The 21,279-nt window shown below is 37.4% G+C and overlaps 1 protein-coding gene across 2 annotated transcripts in view; it reads left to right on the forward strand.

Annotated features, from left to right (window-relative positions):
* Positions 1-3,459: 3,459 nt before the first annotated feature.
* MPI (mannose phosphate isomerase) overlaps positions 3,460-21,279 on the forward strand; it is a 234,301-nt gene continuing 216,481 nt past the window's right edge. Inside the window, exon 1 of one of the 2 annotated variants that reach the window (XM_044070020.1) lies at positions 3,460-3,606. In XM_044070020.1, the coding sequence (XP_043925955.1) occupies positions 3,591-3,606 (16 nt within the window). In that variant the 5' untranslated portion in view covers positions 3,460-3,590. The remainder of the gene's footprint in view (positions 3,607-21,279) is intronic. The other variant, XM_044070021.1, reaches the window with a different exon arrangement.

Below are 21,279 nucleotides of genomic sequence, written 5' to 3' on the forward strand. Positions count from 1 at the left end.
AAATTTAAATAGGCCACCTGGCAGGCCGATAGTGTCCGGTATTGGATCCCTAACAAAGCCATTATCAGCATTTCTAATCGAGCATTTGCAGCCCCTATTAAGGATAGCTAGAGCTAGAATTCAATATACTACAGAGTTTTTGACAATTACTGAAAATTCTCAGTTGGATTCACATTAGCTCCTATGCACATTAGATGTGACAGCATTATATATTAGCATTCCACATTGGGCTGGATTGGAAGCTGTAGAATATTGGTTGGAAAAAGCAGACATTTATCCTCCAGGTTTCAATACTCTGTTACTGTGTATCGTAGAACATATTCTAACTAAAAATGTTATATTTTTCCAAGGGGACTGCTTTTGGCAGGTTCATGGAACAGCAATGGGGACATATTTTGCCCCACATATGCTGATTTTTTTATGGGCTATCTAGAGGACTTGCTTATATATGATAATTTACATAATATATATTTCTCAGAGATAGACATCTGGAGAAGATTTCTTGATGACTGCTGGTTAGTGTGGCATGGTGGGGAAGAATATTTGTTAGAGTTTGTTCAATATTTGAACGAAAACAAATGGGGAATAGAATTTACCCTGAATGTGGATATACAGCAGATTATTTTTTTTGGATGTGACAGTCACAAGAAATAGTGACAATACTTTGGCATCCAAAATATATTGCGAATATCCACAGTATAATAATCTGTTATTTGCTACTAGCTTATTTCCCCGCCACATCATAGGAATAGTCTCATTTCTTAAGGGTGAAAAGAATTTGTTCTTCTCCAGATGTCTATCGACATTTTGAGGATGACCTTACGGAAAGGTTTTTGGTTAGGGGGTACCAACCTCATAATAAAGGGTCAGCTAAAAGATGGGTAGCAGGTCAAAACAGGTCAGACATGCTTAAGTATCATGATAAAAAACATGATGATGGGAATAGTATTAGGTTTGTCACTACATATGGCAGGACATTAATATTATTAGGGAGGTCATAAATAAAAATTGGAATATTTTGTTAGCCAGTGATGAATTGTCCAGTCTACTTATGCCTAGATGCCAATTTTCATATAGAAGAGGGTGTACGTTAGGCTCTCATTTCAATCACTACAAATGGGGCAATATGAATCAAAATAATGAACACCAAGGTACTATAACTGGTGATAAAGTTTTTGGATCATACCCTTGTGGGCATTGTTCATCATGTAAACACGTGTTAGAAATCAAACAGTTTTCTAGTAAGAATACTAGTAAGGTTTATGATATGAGATTTTTTGCAAATTGTGGGTCAGATTGGCTGGTATAGTTAGTGACATGTTCATATGCCGCCTTTTATGTGAGGCAGACCTCGAGATCCATGCGGGTTCATATAGCAGAACATCTTAGGGACATTCGTACTAAACATATTTCAAATGCTTTGTATAAACATACATTGAAACATAATAATGCCAAATTTCATTTCATGGTTATTGACAAAGTGTGGGGGACAGGATGAATAACTTGGGATGACATGCTATTTTGAATAAAAAGGAGAAGGGTTGGCTCATTAAACTTGGGGGTTTGTTTTTCCCAGGGCTAAATGACCATATGGAATAGACTTGTATGATTACAGTTCTAACAAATAACTTGGGATGACATGCTATTTTGAATAAAAAGGAGAAGGGTTGGCTCATTAAACTTGGGGGTTTGTTTTTCCCAGGGCTAAATGACCATATGGAATAGACTTGTATGATTACAGTTCTAACAAAAAGTTGTTGTTGCTTTAAATGTGGATGTCTGAATAATTAATGATGATTAACCATGGTATAAGTATTTGGACTTATGCTATGGATTTTATCACTGAAGAAGGCAAGGTTGCCGAAACCGGTCTGATTTTTATGGTGTTGCCACAATAAAAGGAGTTTATATATGCTTCAATGGTGCTGGCTTTCATTTTTTGGAGGTATTTGAGTCAAACTGTGACCAGTCCTACAATGATTCTCCCTAAGCTTTGAATTGATCAACCTTTTGAAGTATCAAATTACCTTCTCACCATCAACTTTAAGGAAAAGTATTTGCTGTTGCTATAGGGCTATCTACACAAATATTCCATCAACACATTCTTTCCAGACCTGCACTGTAATGACGTAATATGCTTTGTTGAATGTTGTTTTCTGTGACTCTGGTATGAAGTGTTGCCTTGTAGACTGTATAAATGTTGACATTATCTCACATTAACCTTACTGTAAATCAGCTATTGCTGTATTAATGTTAGGGTTACCACCTGTCCCACTTTGCAAGGGACAGTCCCTCTTTGGGCAGTTGTGTCCTGAAAAAAATTGTAAAATGTCAAATGTCCTGAGATTTTAGGACAAAATTATTTCCTATATTTTATGTAATAGTTGCATAAAACAGTGATTCTGTATCTAAATACCTAAATGTTTTAAGAAACACAATAAGCAACTAAAATGCTACAAGAATAAGCTTTTATTTAGGCAAAAAAGTTAAGTTCTAACCTTTGTACTGACTGTGAGTATGTGTCGACCTGTAAAATCTGATGTTTGTACCACAAATGTCCCACTTTGGCCATTTGAAAAGGTGGCAATCCTAATTAATGTTATGTGTGTACTTTAAACATACATACATAAAGTCAAACTGTAGTCTACATGTGTTCAGAACCATACACACCGATAACCCTCCTGAAAAAGGAGCATTTAGTTAAATGTGACTTAGACTGTAAGCAGAGCATGATAAATAATAATAAAACACTGAAACAACCTGAGTAGAGTACATTACAATCATTTCTACTTTTCTAAGCTTCATGTAAGGCATGGGACAAGAAAGGCTCTTGCTCTCCTAATGAATTGGGGTTGCAAGATTCTAAAGAAAGATGGTATGACAAGCTCACCTTTCACATGCTTATGTTATCTGAAGAAAAAAAACTCTTGTGTTAGTATTTGCCATTATTGTATGCTTTTCATTATTTCTATTTACAATAAAACACAATGAATAAAAATCCATTTTTAAAATCAGAGGTTTTTTTAGAAAAGTAAAGCAGCCACTGGACATCCTTCTCAATCTCTTACGGCAAAAAAATGGGCAAAGCCTAAAATGGGGGAGGTTTAAAGAAATACCCAAAATATGGACAGATTTTAAATACAGCTCTTATAAACTTGCTATGTTAACAAAATTTGTGCATATATTTTCTGAAGAATACGAAGACTGAAATGTACGTCATTATTTAGTGACTTCAAGTCTCATTTGCCAGAGAACCGCACATTTTATGAGTAACAGTTAAGAGGTATGCGAAATGGCATACATTCTCCTGGGGAGGCAGCACTAACTACTCTCCTAGGTGTGTCAAAACCGTAAAGACTGCAGAGTACAGTAAAATACAAGGCGTAGTTTACAAACTGAGAGAGTTGTCACTAATCGGGAACGCGCTTCAAATAACAGCAACCCGGAACATGTTTCCGCCACAAATCCTCAAAGGGCGGGACTAGGAATTATTAGGACGATAATGGCTCGCTGGCAGGGGGTGTGTGTTATAGTCTGCGCGCTCTCGTACAGTGTCTGTATAACCGGCACCCGACATTGCTGACTGAATTATGGCGGAAGTGAAAGGTAAATGAATGGTTTATTAGCAGTTATGGAGTAGTAAAATAATAAATTAAACGAACCCGTAATGTCTGTTCTAATCAGCCTGCAATGGTACGTGAGTGAAAGAAGTTATGGAGAAGGAGCGTGCAGGGACTGGGGTGGCATGTGACTTTTTAAAGATAAAAGGAACAACTGCTGATGTCACAAGCAAGGGGCGGTGGGCTGTCGGTGGCATGCTGCCAGCTATTGGTGCCTTAGCAGTACTTGTTTGTGAATGATTGAGGCTGTATTGTATCTGTTGATACAAACTTTCCCAGTCGGTTTGGACAGCTCTGATGAAGCTGCCACTTTTTTATGGGAAGGAGGTTGAGGAAACAGGATTGTCTGAAATGAAATGTACAGTTTAGTTGTTATCACATAAATACCGTTTGCAGTAATCAGTTTTTTGTGGCGTTGTACTTTGCTATTACCTTTCAAAAGGACAGCTTCTTGGTGTTTTAAAAACAATTTGTAGGGGAGCTTATGGATGCAGTCAGGTGCTTTCATGTCTGTTCACTTAATAATCCTTGAGGATTTTTTAACGTTCGTATTGAAGTCTCTGATGTCACCCCATCGAGTATGCATTCAATTTTTGCTGTCTTAATTTTTTTCTGTATCTTCAAGTTGTGAGAAACCCCCTAGAAATTAGCATCTGCTATTGTAGACCAAGTTGCAAAAACATTTTATGACCCGCATTAAGGAAGTATTGCAAACACAATCTGATGCAGCAAGAGGACAAAGTTTGCTTAGTGCATCCGGCGTTCTTATAAATGGATGTGAATAATTACATTTATTTGTAGTGTGTGTCGCACACTATATGTATGTAAATATTATAATATATATATTATGTATCATAATAAATTATCAAAAAAGTAGAATTCATTTAATTGACATCTTTACTCCTGATGGCTGATACGGCTTTTTTCCCAGTTCTTCTTTGGCATTTCTCTTGATACCCTTGGAAGGAACGATACTGAACAGACAGTAACATATAAGTTTATTTGGCCAGGAGTTCAGAGATCTGATGGTACTTGGAAAAGGACTGCAAGGCAAGAAAGTTATAGTTCATCCAAGAGGGTTGTGACAAACAATGCATTGTAGTTTTTCTGTTTCCCTTAGTAAATAATCTCAGCTTTTCTCGGTTTATACATTGGTAGTAAAGATTAAATGTCCATCAAAGTATAATGCATGCAATATACGTATACTTGTGTGCAATATATATCGTCTCTGTTGATGTAAAAAGCTCACCTTTATGTTGAAAGCAAATAGAAGGAGCAAAATAATGTGCTTGTTACTCTAATATTCTGAATAGCTTTTTTTAATATGAAGCCCTCCAAGCAAGACTATTCTGTATAATAAAGTAACCGGTTGTATGTAAATTTGCTACAGAATTCTCCCATTTTGTTTTATGTGGAACATTCATACCTTATTGTTATTGTACATTTTTAATAGATAAACATAAAACTCATGGTCATTTTGGTAAACCATACAAGGAGTAGCTTTGTAATTAGTTTTTTTTTTTTTTTTTTTTAGTTTAGTAGCTTTAAAAAATATTTTAATGGTTGATTATTTGTTTTTCCATTCTTCGTGTTACTTCTGTACTTCTGGTATTTTATGTTAATTGTTTCATAGCCGTTAATATTTTTTAAGAATGGTGTGTTTCCAAATGATGAGCATTGAGTGGTTAATGTGCCAGACTCCAAAAGGTGCTCTTACTGTAACTTACTCCAGTGTAAGCCTACTTCCATTCCAAAAGATATTCTTCTAGTGTGACTTACTCCAGTATATAGAATAAGTCACTTACACCTGCTAAGGAGTAGATGTATACCTGCTAAGGAGTAGATGTAGTTTATACTCCAGTATATAGAATGTCACTTATACCTGCTAAGGAGTAGATGTAGTTTACAATCAATTCTGTATTTCTAAGCTCCATATAAGGTATGTGTCAAGAAAAGCTCATGATCTTCTTATGAATTAAGGTTACAAGAATCTAAAACTGACAATTATAATATAAACTCACTCTTTACATGACTACATGTTATGTGGGGGGAGGAAAACTCTGGCAGTGGCATTAGCCATAATTGTATGCATTTTTTCACCACAGTTTTGTCATAAATGCAATGAATGAATAAGTAAAAAATACATTTTTAATTTGAACGGGTACTTCTTGGGAATTTAAAATCGAGACAGGCTTGCACCAGAGTAAGTCTTCTGGAAATAGAAAGAGAAACCAAGAGCTTGAGGCAAACAAACACTTCCAGGACACCACAAATTGAAGAACAAATCGAACCACACTGAAGTGGTAAAGATTTGGCTAGAGATTTTGACTTTCAAAAAACAGTAGTCCCAACAGATAAAAAGTGGAATCCACCAACGTCGTTGTATGCGAAAATCTTCTTTAATACAAAACCAACAGAATGCAAACAAGCGCTTTCACCCAGTGATACTGGGCTTTCTCAAGTTAAAACTGTAGTGTGCACATTCAGTTTAAATACCTTGCAACAAGCAATTTGCAACTCATTAAACAATTAAATGCAGTTGTTGACTTAATGCGAATTCAACCATTGAGTTTTCACAAACCTAATGCATTTTAATATACTGTTTTATAAATGTTATTGAAACCATTACTAGGGTGCAACATTATGAAGAATACACCTTAATATGTTCAACTTTGGTTTCCTTAAACAAGAATATTAAGTGCACCTAACTTTAAAATACATTGAGAATAAATTTAAAACAGCAATAAAAAACAGCCAAGAACAATGCTAAGAACATACTTCCATCAAAAAATTAACCTGCTGCACTATGCTGATAACCACTGTGAGCAGTACTCGTCCACCCACCGTAGTGCATAAGTAATGTGCAGAGAATAAATAGTAAATAATCTGCTGGCCAATGCATCAAAGCATGTAGGCTACTGCAAAATGTGCTCTGTTGAAAAGATGTACTAATCTGATCAACTTGTGTACTTTGCAGTTTCTGTTTGAAAGTGTATGCAGACCTTTAACTAAAAAATCTATTTATAACAAATGCATGTATAAGAATATAAAAATAAATGAATGAATAAAAACTACACCGCCCTACCTAAGTTCTAAAAAACAGTGTGCGACTATAACAAATCCAAAAAATGTGTAAACTACCTTCATAGAATGTTACTGTTGATTTTCAAAATCGGCACTAAATTAATACAGTCATTCAAGCCTGGATGTTTAGTAGCATTCAGCTTGAGTTGCCAAATCAGTTCCCTCGTGCTGAGTCTGGTTTCCCAGTCACCTCCCCTCTGATCTGGGTTCACCTTTTCAAGCACGAAGAGTTTAAGTGACATCTGTGGGCAAGTCAGAGAGTGTTTGTAGAACGCATTAGTTTCTTTCCTTTTTTTTGATCTCATACAAATGTTCATAGATTATATGCTTAAGAATTCTCTCCATCTTGCCCACATAGAAACTCTGACAGCCTCCACAAATGCCAAGGTAAACCACCCCTGATGATGAACATGTGTAATGCCCGTGTGTTCTAATAGTAAATCTTCTAGAAGGAATAAAAATATGATCACTTTGCAAAATAAAGGAGCACTGGTTGCATCTACCACAGCTGTAAGTGCCAGCCCTTTTGCACGAAATGCTACTACTAAAAGAATGTGTCCTATTACTATTTTGCTCAAAAATGCCTTTTAAATTAATATTCCTTTTTCTAGTAAAATTAATAGTTGTGGGCAAATATAAACCAATGTCCTCATGCTTTGCAAAATAAAGGAGCACTGGTTGCATCTACCACAGCTGTAAGTGCCAGCCCTTTTGCACGAAACGCTACTACTAAAAGAATGTGTCCTATTACTATTTTGCTCAAAAATGCCTTTTAAATTAATATTCCTTTTTTCTAGTAAAATTAATAGTTGTGGGCAAATATAAACCAATGTCCTCATGCTTTGCAAAATAAAGGAGCACTGGTTGCATCTACCACAGCTGTAAGTGCCAGCCCTTTTGCACGAAACGCTACTACTAAAAGAATGTGTCCTATTACTATTTTGCTCAAAAATGCCTTTTAAATTAATATTCCTTTTTCTAGTAAAATTAATAGTTGTGGGCAAATATAAACTAATGTCCTCATGCATTGAGACATCGGCCAAAATGCTTGTATTATACTTTCTATCTCTTTTGCATCACTAGTAAAAGTATAAACAAAATTTTTGTGTGCACTAAGCTCCTGTTTATTGGAGGGTGAAGGAAGCGGTAAACCTGCTCCTAATAAAGGAGGATAGAGAGAGTCTCTTTTCTCTAAAATATCTGAAAGTGTGGTTTGAAAAAGCCACAAAGGATAACCCCTTTCCAGAAATAATGTTCTCAGAAAATCAACCTCCATAAAAAATAACTCCAAAGTACTGCACATTCTGGACGCCCTAATAAGTTGACCTTTAATAATGCCCCTTTTGAGGTAAAAAGGGTGCCCACTATCAAAATGCAGAAAGGAGTTAGAGAATGTGCTCTTTCTATAAATTTGTGTTTGGAAACTATTAGTTTCCAATTCCTTAGTGAGTAAAACGTCCAAGTAATGAAGGGTAGTGTCACTAATTTCAAACGTAAAAGATAAGAAGTGTGTTGTCTTATTAATATAATCAAAGAATTCCAAAAAACTGTCCTTTGAACCTTGCCATAGAATACAGATATCATCCAGGTATCTTTTATAAAATACTATGGCTTTACTCCACTTGGACGCGTAGACAAAATGCTTTTCCCATTTGTGCAAAACAATGTTAGCGTAGGCCGTGGCACAGGGGGCACCCATAGCTACAACTTTTCTTTGGCGAAAAAATTCGCCATTAAAGTAGATGAAATTATTCTGTAAAATAATGCTCATAAATTCAATTAATAAATTAAGTTGTTATTCAAACCTGACTCTGAGGCCAAAATCTCACTGAACCAATCAATTCCTGTGTCGTGAGGGATACTAGGGAACAGTTCTTTAATATCAATTGTAGCCAGAAGTAAATCAGTGCCGGACTAATGCTCGCTAAAAATTCCCAAGAGTCCTTACAGACAGAGTCCAAAGTGGAGACAAACTTCTTAAGATGAAAATCTACAAATTTGCTTACCCCTGCTCCTGCAACAATAGGTCTAAAACTGAGCGGGCAAGCCCCTTATGTACTTTGGAGTTATTTTTTATGGAGGTTGATTTTCTGAGAACATTATTTCTGGAAAGGGGTTATCCTTTGTGGCTTTTTCAAACCACACTTTCAGATATTTTAGACAAAAGAGACTCTCTCTATCCTCCTTTATTAGGAGCAGGTTTACCGCTGCCTTCACCCTCCAATAAACAGGAGCTTAGTGCACACACAAATTTTGTTTATACTTTTACTAGTGATGCAAAAGAGATAGAAAGTATAATACAAGCATTTTGGCCGATAGTCTCAATGCATGAGGACATTGGTTTATATTTGCCCATAACTATTAATTTTACTAGAAAAAGGAATATTAATTTAAAAGGCATTTTTGAGCAAAATAGTAATAGGACACATTCTTTTAGTAGTAGCGTTTCGTGCAAAAGGGCTGGCACTTACAGCTGTGGTAGATGCAACCAGTGCTCCTTTATTTTGCAAAGTGATCATATTTTTATTCCTTCTAGAAGATTTACTATTAGAACACACGGGCATTACACATGTTCATCATCAGGGGTGGTTTACCTTGGCATTTGTGGAGGCTGTCAGAGTTTCTATGTGGGCAAGACGGAAAGAATTCTTAAGCGTAGAATCTATGAACATTTGTATGAGATCAAAAAAAGGAAAGAAACTAATGCGTTCTACAAACACTCTCTGACTTGCCCACAGATGTCACTTAAATTCTTCGTGCTTGAAAAGGTGAACCCAGATCCGAGGGGAGGTGACTGGGAAACCAGACTCAGCACGAGGGAACTGATTTGGCAACTCAAGCTGAATGCTACTAAACATCCAGGCTTGAATGACTGTATTAATTTAGTGCCGATTTTGAAAATTAACAGTAACATTCTATGAAGGTAGTTTACACATTTTTTGGATTTGTTATAGTCGCACACTGTTTTATAGAATTTAGGTAGGGCGGTGTAGTTTTTATTCATTCATTTATTTTTATATTCTTATACATGCATTTGTTATAAATAGATTTTTTAGTTAAAGGTCTGCATACACTTTCAAACAGAAACTGCAAAGTACACAGGTTGATCAGATTAGTACATCTTTTCAACAGAGCACATTTTGCAGTAGCCTACATGCTTTGATGCATTGGCCAGCAGATTTACTATTTAGTCTCTGCACATTACTTATGCACTACGCTGGGTGGACGAGTACTGCTCACAGTGGTTATCAGCATAGTGCAGCAGGTTAATTTTTTGATGGAAGTATGTTCTTAGCATTGTTCTTGGCTGTTTTTTATTGCTGTTTTAAATTTATTCTCAATGTATTTTAAAGTTAGGTGCACTTAATATTCTTGTTTAAGGAAACCAAAGGTGAACATATTAAGGTGTATTCTTCATAATGTTGTACCCTAGTAATGGTTTCAATAACATTTATAAAACAGTATGTTAAAATGCATTAGGTTTGTGAAAACTAAATGGTTGAATTTGCATTGTCAACAACTGCATTTAATTGTTTAATGAGTTGCAAATTGCTTGTTGCAAGGTATTTAAACTGAATGTGCACACTACAGTTTTAACTTGAGAAAGCCCAGTATCACTGGGTGAAAGTGCTTGTTTGCATTCTGTTGGTTTTGTATTAAAGAAGATTTTCGCATACAACAACATTGGTGGATTCCACTTTTTATCTGTTGGGACTACTGTTTTTTGAAAGTCAAAATCTCCAACCAAATCTTTACCACTTACAGTGTGGTTCGATTTGTTCTTCAATTTGTGGTGTCCTGGAAGTGTTTGTTTGCCTCAAGCTCTTGGTTTCTCTTTCTTGTTCTTTGTTGGAGTTCTTTTTTTTTTTGGACATCTTCTGGAAATAGGCTCATTGTTCATTGTGCCATAAGTGTTTTAAGACAGGTGTGTGCTGGAGCAATGTGAATTTAATGTTCTGTAGTGATGGGGTCATTGTGTTGTCTGTCTGCAGTTTTTTGTTATCTTTGCTCTTTGTCTCGCATTTCTTGTTTCCTGTACAGCTGATCAAAGTGGTGGTATCATTCTGTTCAATATTTGTGTGCCCTAGTAAGGGACATTCATGACACTTCATCTGTATTTTTGTTTGATGTGAGGAATGCTTTACTTCATAGTATTTTGTTACATTTTCACTTTCTTCATGCTTAATTGCAATTGTTTGGCTTAGAACCTCAAAGGTCATAATAAGTATTCCCCATGTTTTGTAAAGTCCAAACTTCCATATCTCCAGACCAGATATTCCGATTCTGTTTGGAATATATGTAGGTTTTTTGAATCGCCACAGACACCCTGTTCCATCATCTACCTAATCTTCCTTGTAAGACACCATTTTCCCAAGAATTTGCTGTAGCATTTGTCCTAACCAAAAAGTGATTGCTCCTTGTTCTCAAAGGCTTGCTGTTAAATGAGATATCAAGAACCAGTTAAAGTAACGTATCCTTTGAAATCTTAAATACCCATATCAATTCACTCCTATGTATATTAAGTAAAGTTTTAATGTTCTCAATTGTTCTTAACTTAACTTTCTAACCAACTGTATCTGTTTAGTTAAAAATGCCTTTTTGAACTCTTATTAGCATATGATCAGCATCCTACCCTGTATTCCAGTGCAGACCTAACTATTGTAAAAACAGGTAACAAAAATGTAACCTTTTTGAGCAGATTTTGTGCCTGATTGTATTTGGAATACCAAAACTATTTTTGACTAATTTACTAACGTGACCGTGATATTTTAAATTTTCTGAAACAACTATTACAAGAGCTTCATAACTAGAACATTTTTGAATAATTTTAAATTTTCTGTCCGTATGGATGTTTAACATTGTCTTTACCTAGGTGAATTACACTATATTTCTTACTATGAAATGACATACAAAAAGTGTCTTAACATAATTCCCCAATCTTGCTTGGTCATTAATATTCCCCATCATGCCCACAAGCTTTGCATTATATGCAAACACTAAACCAACACTTGCCACTAACTGGTAGTGTCAACATAAAGGTATGAGAGGGGGAAAAAAAGCAGTCCAAGGACCAGTCCTTTAGGGATCCTTCTAGATACTTCATACCGTAGAGATTCATACACTTTTTTTTAATGTTAACCAGTGATGTTCTGGAGTTGGAATTCCATCTCGGGATATATTCGTCAAATTCCCCAATACTGTGTAGCTTTGATTATGGAACGATGGGGATTGTAATAAATGCGTTAGTAAGATCTAAATATATATCGGCTGGAATATCCATTGTGACTGCCTTCACCATCCTGAATAATGCTTATGAGGTTGGTTATGCAGAATCTCTCTTGAGTCCATGTTGATATACATCATTGTAATAAGTATTCTTTGTATTTAGTTGACAGGATATTAACACAGTCATTTTCGCTAGTATATCTGTAAGGCTAACTGGCCTACAATTATCCACAATCTCAGCAGGACTACCTTTGAAATTGATATGACAAACGTTTGTTTCTAAGTATGCCAAACAAACAAATCCAGTTTCTAAAAATTGGTGAAACGAGTAGCTTAATGGTAAACTATTAGAATCCGTTGTATTGCAAGTAATAATGTTTTGTTGGTAGGGTTTTGTTTTATTTTTCATACTTTTGCTACCAGGTTTTATGTTTTATCTTTGTTAGGAGTTTCTTTTTCTTGCAAGTTTGTGTTGATGGTTTTCAGTGCAGTCATTTTTTCTTTGATGCTGCTATGCCAGTGATGGCGAATCTATGACTTTTTTTTTTTTTATACTGGAGATAGAAGTTTGTCTTGTTCTTTGAAAATGTGCCCTCTTGTATTTGTTTTAGTGGGTTGTTGTATTTTTTTTTTTGTTGTTTTTTTATATAAGACCCGATTGTGTTTTAATTTCATAGTTCATTTTCATTTGCTTCCCTTTCATGCCAACTGTAACTGAACATCAACACAGGTTTTCAGAAAGTTATTTTGCAGTGTTGAGGCTGAGTTTAAGCTATACAGAATGTTACTATCTTGTTGAGGTAAAGGGTGTGGTGCTCCATGTCTATTTTTTTTTTTTAAATGATGCTTTTACACCATTTGCTGTTATGAACTTGCCTTCTTGGCAGATGTTAAATGTTTTGGTTAATGGCAGACATCCTAAATACTTGTTTTCACTTTCATAAAATGAATGCACTCTATTCCTTCTAGCTTCTCTAGTACATCAAAAATTCATAGTTTTTTCTATGTGCTCTGTTTTAAGTCTTGTCTTGTTTAAAGAAGCCTCCTGTTATTTCATCCTGTGATTTTTTTTTGCGGGGTTATCAGTTCATCAGAATAGCTAGATGAAGCTTTTTGTATACTTCCAGACTTTTGTTGTTTGACTTGGGGCTCGATTCCAAAAGATTTACACCACAATGAAGTAGCTTACACTGAGAGCAGTGTAAGCCTATATATAGATAGGCCTTGCAATGAAGTAAGTCACTTAAACCGAGAGCAAGTCTTTCAGTGTCGGTGTAGGCTTACACCAGAGTCTTTCATAATCAGGGTAGGCTTACATCAGCTTACGCCATTTACACTGAGAGCAACTCGTATGCAATCTGACCCTTTAAAATAAGGAAGCACTGAAATAATATATAAAAACCTCTAAGTATATTTTTGGGAGTTTTTTTCTCCCCTCTGTATCATCCTTAGTGCCCCGTGTACATCTGTAGGTCTGCCAGCTACCTCCAAATTTTCAGGACTTGCTCTGATAGGGATGAGACTAATGCAGATCTTAAGAGTATCCTGGGGGTCTGTCAACATCCACCGGGGGGGGTTCCCTTTTATTACTTATTCTTGTTACACCACACCCCATATATAATTCTTGTGGTTGCATCTAAGGGGTGGACATGCAGTGGGGTCATGCAGCATTTTGGCCCACCTCTGCAGCAGCTCAACCATGTCCCCACCCTATCTCCCTTTGCATCACACCTCCCAGTAGCGATACCCTTAAACTCCACCAGGGATCGTCGCAGGAGACCCGCACAGAACTGTCCTTCCGTCAAGGGTGATAATGCCCTTCCCTCATTGTCTCTCCATCAGCTGCCAGAGATGCTAAGCGAACCTGAGTTGGTTGAGCCATAGTCAAGGCTTCATGCCGCTGCTCCACTGGAGCAGCTCACCTCTGTCTATACTTGATTTAAATTTTAAATTTTGCCCTAAATTGTTGGAAGCAATCTCTTGTACCAAAGTTGAAACTTGAACTGCTTTTTGCTGAATAGCTGCAAGTTTCTTCACAGCCAGAGATTTTTCATTGCTGGTCCATTTTCTCTCAGTTTCTCCAAATTTCTTTGCTGCTACCCAGACAGCTTAATTACTACTCAGTAACTAAGTTTTATCCAGTCTGGTAGCCTTTGCTGGCCTTCCTTTCTCAACTCAAGTTTATTTTCACCCTAAGAGCGCTCTAACCAGCCTGTTGATCAATGTGTAGCCATCTTGAAAGTCCGATCTAAGTACTTTTGGAGTCATCTTCTCAGGCTGTATATGTATTGATAGTAACATAGAATTGTTCTGAAATGTTATCTTGCTGTACTTTACATTTCTGTTTCTTTCCTTTGCATCAGATTTTAAATCTTTGTATTTGTGCCATTATTTAATTTGCATTATACTTAAATTAGAGTGTTTTCATTTTTCTGTTTCCTAGATCTTTTGGTTGTTGAGTGACTCACTGTTTTTTTTTTTTTTATCCATTTGTTTTCACTGATCAAGTTGTGGTATTCAGAGTGAGAAAGATGGGATTTTCTTTACATGGTTTAGTTTAGTTACTCGCACTTACTCAATACTTTATCTGTAAGTATAGTTTCAAGGTTGGGTTGAATTCCACATGGCGAAGAGGAAAAGGTTTATTGTAATGTGTACAGTGTACTGTTTTGGTTACAGTGAAATAAAACTGAGACACAATGTAGATTGATTTCTGCTGTATTTATCACTATTCATAGTGTTGTCTCTTAATAGGAGAGTATTGTGGTGTGTTTATTAATTTTTCAGTAAAAAAAAAAAAAAAGCCTTGCCAGTGAACACATTGCAATTACTTCTTTCAGTCTCCTATCAAGAGTTTCTAGGGAAGTAGTATCTCTGCTGGAAACTATAATGCACAATTCGTATTGGCTGAGAGGACCGGTGTAGATAACTCCTCTGTGTATTCATCATGTGCCAGTACATATTTTACTTTTATATGTTTTCAGATTCCCATGCTGGATACTGTTGTATTTCACTAATGTTTGCTTTTTTGTGTTGACATGTACAAGTTAACTTCTTTTTTTGTAATGAGAAACAAAGCAAGATCAAATTAGAATACGTTTAACCACTACATTTTGTGGTTACCAGTGATGTCCCTTTAGCTGTGGATACCTGAAAGCACATCTTGCTCAGAATAACACACTATGTGTTTAGAAAGTTCTTAGATTCAGGTCCATGACTTCATTTCTGTATCTCATTATTCTAAGTACTAATAAGTTGCTGTAATGATTTTTCTGATAAAAAGTGTGTCAGAATGTTAATTGTTGTAGACGAATCAGTCGTAACATAAAACTGTGTGACTGTAATAATCACCTTTTGTGATTGCTAAGTATGAAGCACAGTTTAGTTTTGTGCTGTACATTTATAAGAGTTGTTTTTTTCTTGTCATTAAAAATTAACTGAAAACTATTATCCCACTAAAAATAGTATGTGATGTTAAACTGTTAAGTGTCAGTGTTGAAGAGTCGGTCTCCATGGTGCAACGAGTTGCACACTTGCCTTTTGGGGGAGAAAGTTACAGGTTCTGTTCCCACATCAGGTAAATAAATTGATGACACTGCAGTACAGCATAAGGGGATGCTGACACTGCAGTGCAGCATAAGGGGGTGCTGTACCCTTAATTGTGTTGTCCTTCTGATGGGACATTAAAGCGAGGTTCCATGCTAGAGTTGGTGGTAGCTCAGGCAGATGTAAAACATAACACCGTTACGTAAAGTAAACGTACCATAACTGTAGATGTTTGAATGATCACTGCTGCAGTAGCCTTAGCTATATGGCTAATTACCCTAACTTACTGCATTTGGGAGGTGGAAGTAGATGAGTCCAGGAGGCACTGAAAAATAGTCCTTGCAAAGCCTGATCTAGAGAAGGAATCGAGCTTCTAGTGCTTTGTAAAAGTATGTACAGAAGACCAAGTTGCAGCTTCTAGAATTTAACCCTTTCCAAAAAGTCCTAGATGAAGCCAAGGCCCTGGTAGAATGAGACTTGACCCTGCTTGGAATAGTTTTGTTGTGATGAGTATAACAAAAAATACAACCGTTTGGAAATAGTCTGTATTGACACGGGATGTCCCTTCTTACATTCAAAGAAATGAATAATCTCTGAAAGATTTAGTTCTGGCAAGGTTGTAACTCAGTTGACATCCAAGGTATAGATATCCTTTTCCCCTCACTTTTATGTTAAGGAAAGAAAACTGGGAGATGGATAGTTTGACTTAAAGTAAACTCTGATACCACTTTAGTCATAGAGGAAGGATTAGTTCTCAAAGAAATCATATTCCTATGAAAAATTAGGTAGGCTTGACTCCTCATATATGATTGCAACTCAGATACTCTTTTTACTGAAGTCAGAGCAGTCAGTAAAACTGTCTTCTATGTTAAGAGCCTCAAGTCCACCAGGGTGTCTTGTTCAAATGGAGCAAGTGTTAGCTTCTCTAACAAAAAATTAAGATCCCAAGGAGGGAACACTGGTTTTCTTGGAGGCCTGTTATATAAAAGCCATTGCCTAGGCTTAAAATTATCCACGAGAGCAGCTAGCTTAATATTTGACGGAAGGTTGGCATAATGGTTAAGATGTTAACATCCAGGCTGTCAGCTGATGTTGATTGGGGTCAGAGTGTACGAAAAAACACTTGTTTTTTTGTAAGTAGATACAGTCTGTGAGAAAGCTTATGGTAATTGCCCTTGGCTGCTTCCAAAAGAAGGAAGAACCATGGATGCCTGGACAGAAAGGAGTCAGCACAGTGATCATGGAGGATTTCTTGTGAATCTTCAGAAATACACTGGGTATCGGTGGAAAATCCTACAGGAACATTCCTGTCCATGAAAAAGCATCTGTCTTCCAGGCCTTCTTGCATGGAATCCTGCTCCAGAATCTTGCCAGCTGATTGTTCAGAGAGGAGGCAAATGGGTCTATTTGAGGTACTCCCCACAGATGGATCAAATCTTTGAAGACCCTCAACCTAGTTTCCATTTGTAAGGATCTGCCCTTGTCCTGCTCGGCTTGTTTGCCACACAGTTTTGCTCTGACTGAATGTAGGATGCCTCTAGAGTGAGATTGTGCCTTGAAGATTTATCCCAGTTTAACATGGCTATTCTACAAAGGGGTTATGACCTTGGTTCCTCCTTGCTTATTGATGTACCACCTGACTGTGGTATTGTCTGCAACAACTTGAAGTCACAGGGAACAAAGATTATTCAGAGAGTTTTGTACCTTGATTGAGGCAAGCATCTCTCTTATATTTATGTGCTTGCATCTGTATTTGGTGTCCCACACACCTTGCACTTTTATTCCATCTGTAACTGCTTTTGTAAGCAAAGTCCAAGACATCTATGGGGATTGACTGCTGGAACCGGGAGGGAGAAGGCATCTGTGGAGACAGACTGCTGTGGAACAAGATGGGAGAAGGGGAGACCAGGATGTAAGGATATTTGCTGCCTCCACCATATGATTTCTCTTCTGACAAACTCCAATGCTGGGATTTGAAAAGACAAAGGATGCTGGTGCTGGGACCAAAGAAACTGCAAATGTCAGTGTCTTTGTCATGTTGAGTCTTGCCAGATGTATCATAGCTGCCACGAAACCCAAAATCCTGATGTGTTCCATCTCCATGGCCAACGTCCGAGTGAAAAAAAATTGAAATAGAAGTAGATCTAGATCTATTTTATTCCTGTGAAAGAAAGCTCTTTGGACTGAAATGTCTAGCTGATATCTTAAGAACACAATCCTGTTTGAAGAAGTCGGGGAAAAAAGTTTTGAATATTCCCTTGGAATCCTAGCTTGTGTAGAAGATCTATCACACAAGTGAGAGATTCCTGACACTATGAAAAAGACTGCATATGGAACAATGTAGATAACCTGTAGCCTGCAGTGAGCTATAATTGGAACTAGACCATTTGTGAACACACTTGATGCAGTGGATAGTCCAAAGGGCAAAGCAGAGACCTGATAATGAGATCAAGATGCATACAACCTTAAGAACCACCTGATGTCTGGATGAGTAAGGTAGTGATTATGAGCATCTCTTAAATAGAGTTACAAGGAAACTGGAATAAGGAGAAAGAGGTAACAGGTTGTGAAGTCACATCATTTTGAATCTGAGCGCTGTCACAAATAGGTTTAGGAAAGAAAAATCCAGAATTAGTCTCCAAACATTTTCTTTCTTTGGAGCTAAAATATTCCTTGAATAAAAGCCTTTCCTCATCTGGGAAGATGGAACTGGTTGTGTCATTCCCTGGAACAGCACATGATGGACAGTTGGAAATAAGAGTCTGGTGTTGTGGATACATAATTATTCCCTGGACAGGAGGAATTTCCTCCCACTGCAATCTGTTGCCTTGGTGAATAACCTTCAGAACCCATTGCCAAAGTGAAAAGTGGATATTCAGACTTTCTGGAAGGAAATTGGGGCGCTCAGAACGGGGGTGGGGGTATTTAAGCTCCCTTAAATAGTTATTCTGACTTGGACTGTTATTTGGTTTTGGAATGTTCTAGGATTCATTTTGGATACCCTTTGCCATTTTTTTCTTAAACATTTCTTTGTCTGCATTTTGTTGAGAGCCCCCCCCCCCACACACACACACACACACACACACACACACAAAACTGGTTGAGAGGTTAGAGAATCCCTTAGAAAATTTGGAAAAGGAAAGCTGAAAAATCATAGATTCCCTGAATCAACTTACCCCTTTCATCACACATTTTGATCGTCTCTGCAAAAGAGGGGCCAAAAGCTATATCTCTAGCTAAAGGAGGATTTAAAATATCATTTTAGCATCATCTGAGAGATTCTGAGAATGTAGCCAGCAAACCCCCCTGAAAACGATATCACCAAAACGGTATGTATTTTTTTTCTTCAGTGCACGCTCATGTACAGCCTTTAGCCCTGGAAAAAGCATCGTCTGAATCATACAGACACTGTAAACAATGAGTAGTGATTTGTAAAATGGAAGAAACTAAGTTTATTTAAAACAGGTTTTTCCTCACAAGAAGAAACTGCAATCAAAACATTCCTCACACGTTCACAGTTGGTTAGAACAAACCTTAAACTAGCTTGACAATTCAAACTTCTGAATCAAAGTTGCAGAAGTATACATTTTCCCCATAATTATCAGTAATTTTCTGATCCTTCTCAGAAAGAATAGGATTGGAATTTAATTAAATATTTAGTAGCAGAAGGATTAACTAAAGCATAGCTCCTGGGTCAGGTTTGGGAAGACTGTATAAAAATGTAAAAGATTGAGAAACTTCACATCCTATCTTCCTTTTTAAGGGTATCTGGCTATTATAAAAATTGCACAAACACACACACACACACACACTACAAAGCTGACAGAACTGGAGTAATGGATAAAGGTTCTGGATATTCCTTCTGTAACTGCTTGTAGTATTTTCTGACGGAGTGAGAAACTTCAGTGTTTTCCCACTGAAAGCACTGGCACATTCTGGCAGCATTCTCGGAGAATGACAAATACTCGCAAGAAGAATCAGAACCTGAGCTCTCATGCATGTCTTTATCAGAAATCTGAGGAGAAAACCCCATATCTGTCCCTTCATCTTACTGTCCTGATGTAGAATCTTGAATTTCTTCAGGAAAAGAGATATCCCTTTTACCATAAATCCCTGTGTCACTCGATGGATTGCCAACTGGCTTACTGACAGAACCCAGACTGTAAAAGTAGCCGACTCCAAATCCAGTTCCAGACAAGTGGAGTACCTCTGGGTTCAGTCCTGGGACCGCTCTTGTTTGACATCTACTTCTCTGAAGTACAGGCAAACACTAAGGGACTCTGGCTAACAAAATTCTCGGATGACTGCAAACTGGGAGCCATTATTGAATCCCCAAATGATGTGGATATTCTAAAAAAGAGCCTTACAGAAATAGATGCTTGGTGCCAGAGCCATGGGCTCAAGCTCAATGCCAAGAAATGTATAGTTATCGCTTTGGGAAAAAAAATGTACCCATAAATTACCACATAAGTGGCAGTACACTAAACACTGAAAGTGTGATGAGAGACTTAGGAACATGGGTGGACAATGGTCTCGCCTTCAATAACCACATCACCACAACAGTCAGGAAATCCTATGTGGCATACCTCATCACTAAGGGCATTTCATCCAGAAAAAAGGAGGTCATTGTCCCGCTGTACTCATCCCTCATTAGAACCATTATAGAGTACAACGCCCCAATTTGGTATGTACCTCGCAAAACATCTGCAACAGCTGGAAAGGCCGCAGAAATACGTCACTAAAAGAATCACAGACCTAAAGCAGATGCCCTATGCTGACCTTCTAAAAAAAAACTCCAGCTATACTCTGTAGCATATCGTCTACTCAGAGGCGATCTCTGCTTAACATACAAGGCCATGTCAAACCCTGAGCTGTTGGACATGCTCCACTTAAAGAAATCCCAATCCCTCAGAGCCACACGCTCCAGGGATGTAAACCTGGTCATCACAATGAACAACACATGCTGGAGGGATAGGTTCCTGACCCAGAGACTCCCCAGACTCTGGAATAGACTGCCCATACATGTCAGAGTGCCTTCTTGGCCCTCTTCAAAAGGAACCTTGACGATTGGATGGGAGATGGGAAATTCACCCCAGGGATCACGTCAGTCACCCTGCTAAACAGGGGTCCATGGAAGTAAATATTGTGGGAAGAAATATCCAGGGAATTGTTTTGGCTAGGCTTGTGTAGGCTGTAGGGCTTGATAGCCTAGTACCAACCTATGAACCAGAAACTACTTTATAATAAGGATTAATAGCCTGAATTAAACCCTGAGCCAGACCCAGTAAACTACTTCATCTAAGGAAATCTGAGGAGGAGTAAGAGATGTATAGTTTTCCATTCTTTTTGACAAGAAAAATGGAGACAATAGTGTTCTCTCTCCCACTGTCGATAAGAGTGGATCTCCCTTGTCCCCTGATGGGAGCACAACAGCTGCATAGTATGTGACTAACCACTAGTTAACAGTGGCTGTAGGTGCTGCACCACTGGGATCTGGGGTAAAAAATGAGTGGTCTGAGATGCAACTAATAGCCATAGCAGAGTCACCCTCATGCAGCTGAGGCAAATTACTAGTTTGCGGTGGTGTCAAAGGCTGTTCCCTTAACTTTTCTTTTTGTGGCTCTAAGAATTACTGACTGTGGGCCCAATAGCTTTATGGTCATGTTGAAAATGGTGCCTCTTTCCCAGGGAAAACATGCAGCAAAAGCTGATAAAACTTAAGTCTTTAAAAGTAACTTCTTTTACACAAAAACACTGTAAAATGAACTTCGCTTTGCTAATTCCAAAAGTAAAATAAACACAA

Source organism: Protopterus annectens, chromosome 4.part1 (assembly GCF_019279795.1).
Source record: "Protopterus annectens isolate FY-2018-M chromosome 4.part1, PAN1.0, whole genome shotgun sequence".
NCBI classification, from domain to species: domain Eukaryota; kingdom Metazoa; phylum Chordata; order Ceratodontiformes; family Protopteridae; genus Protopterus; species Protopterus annectens.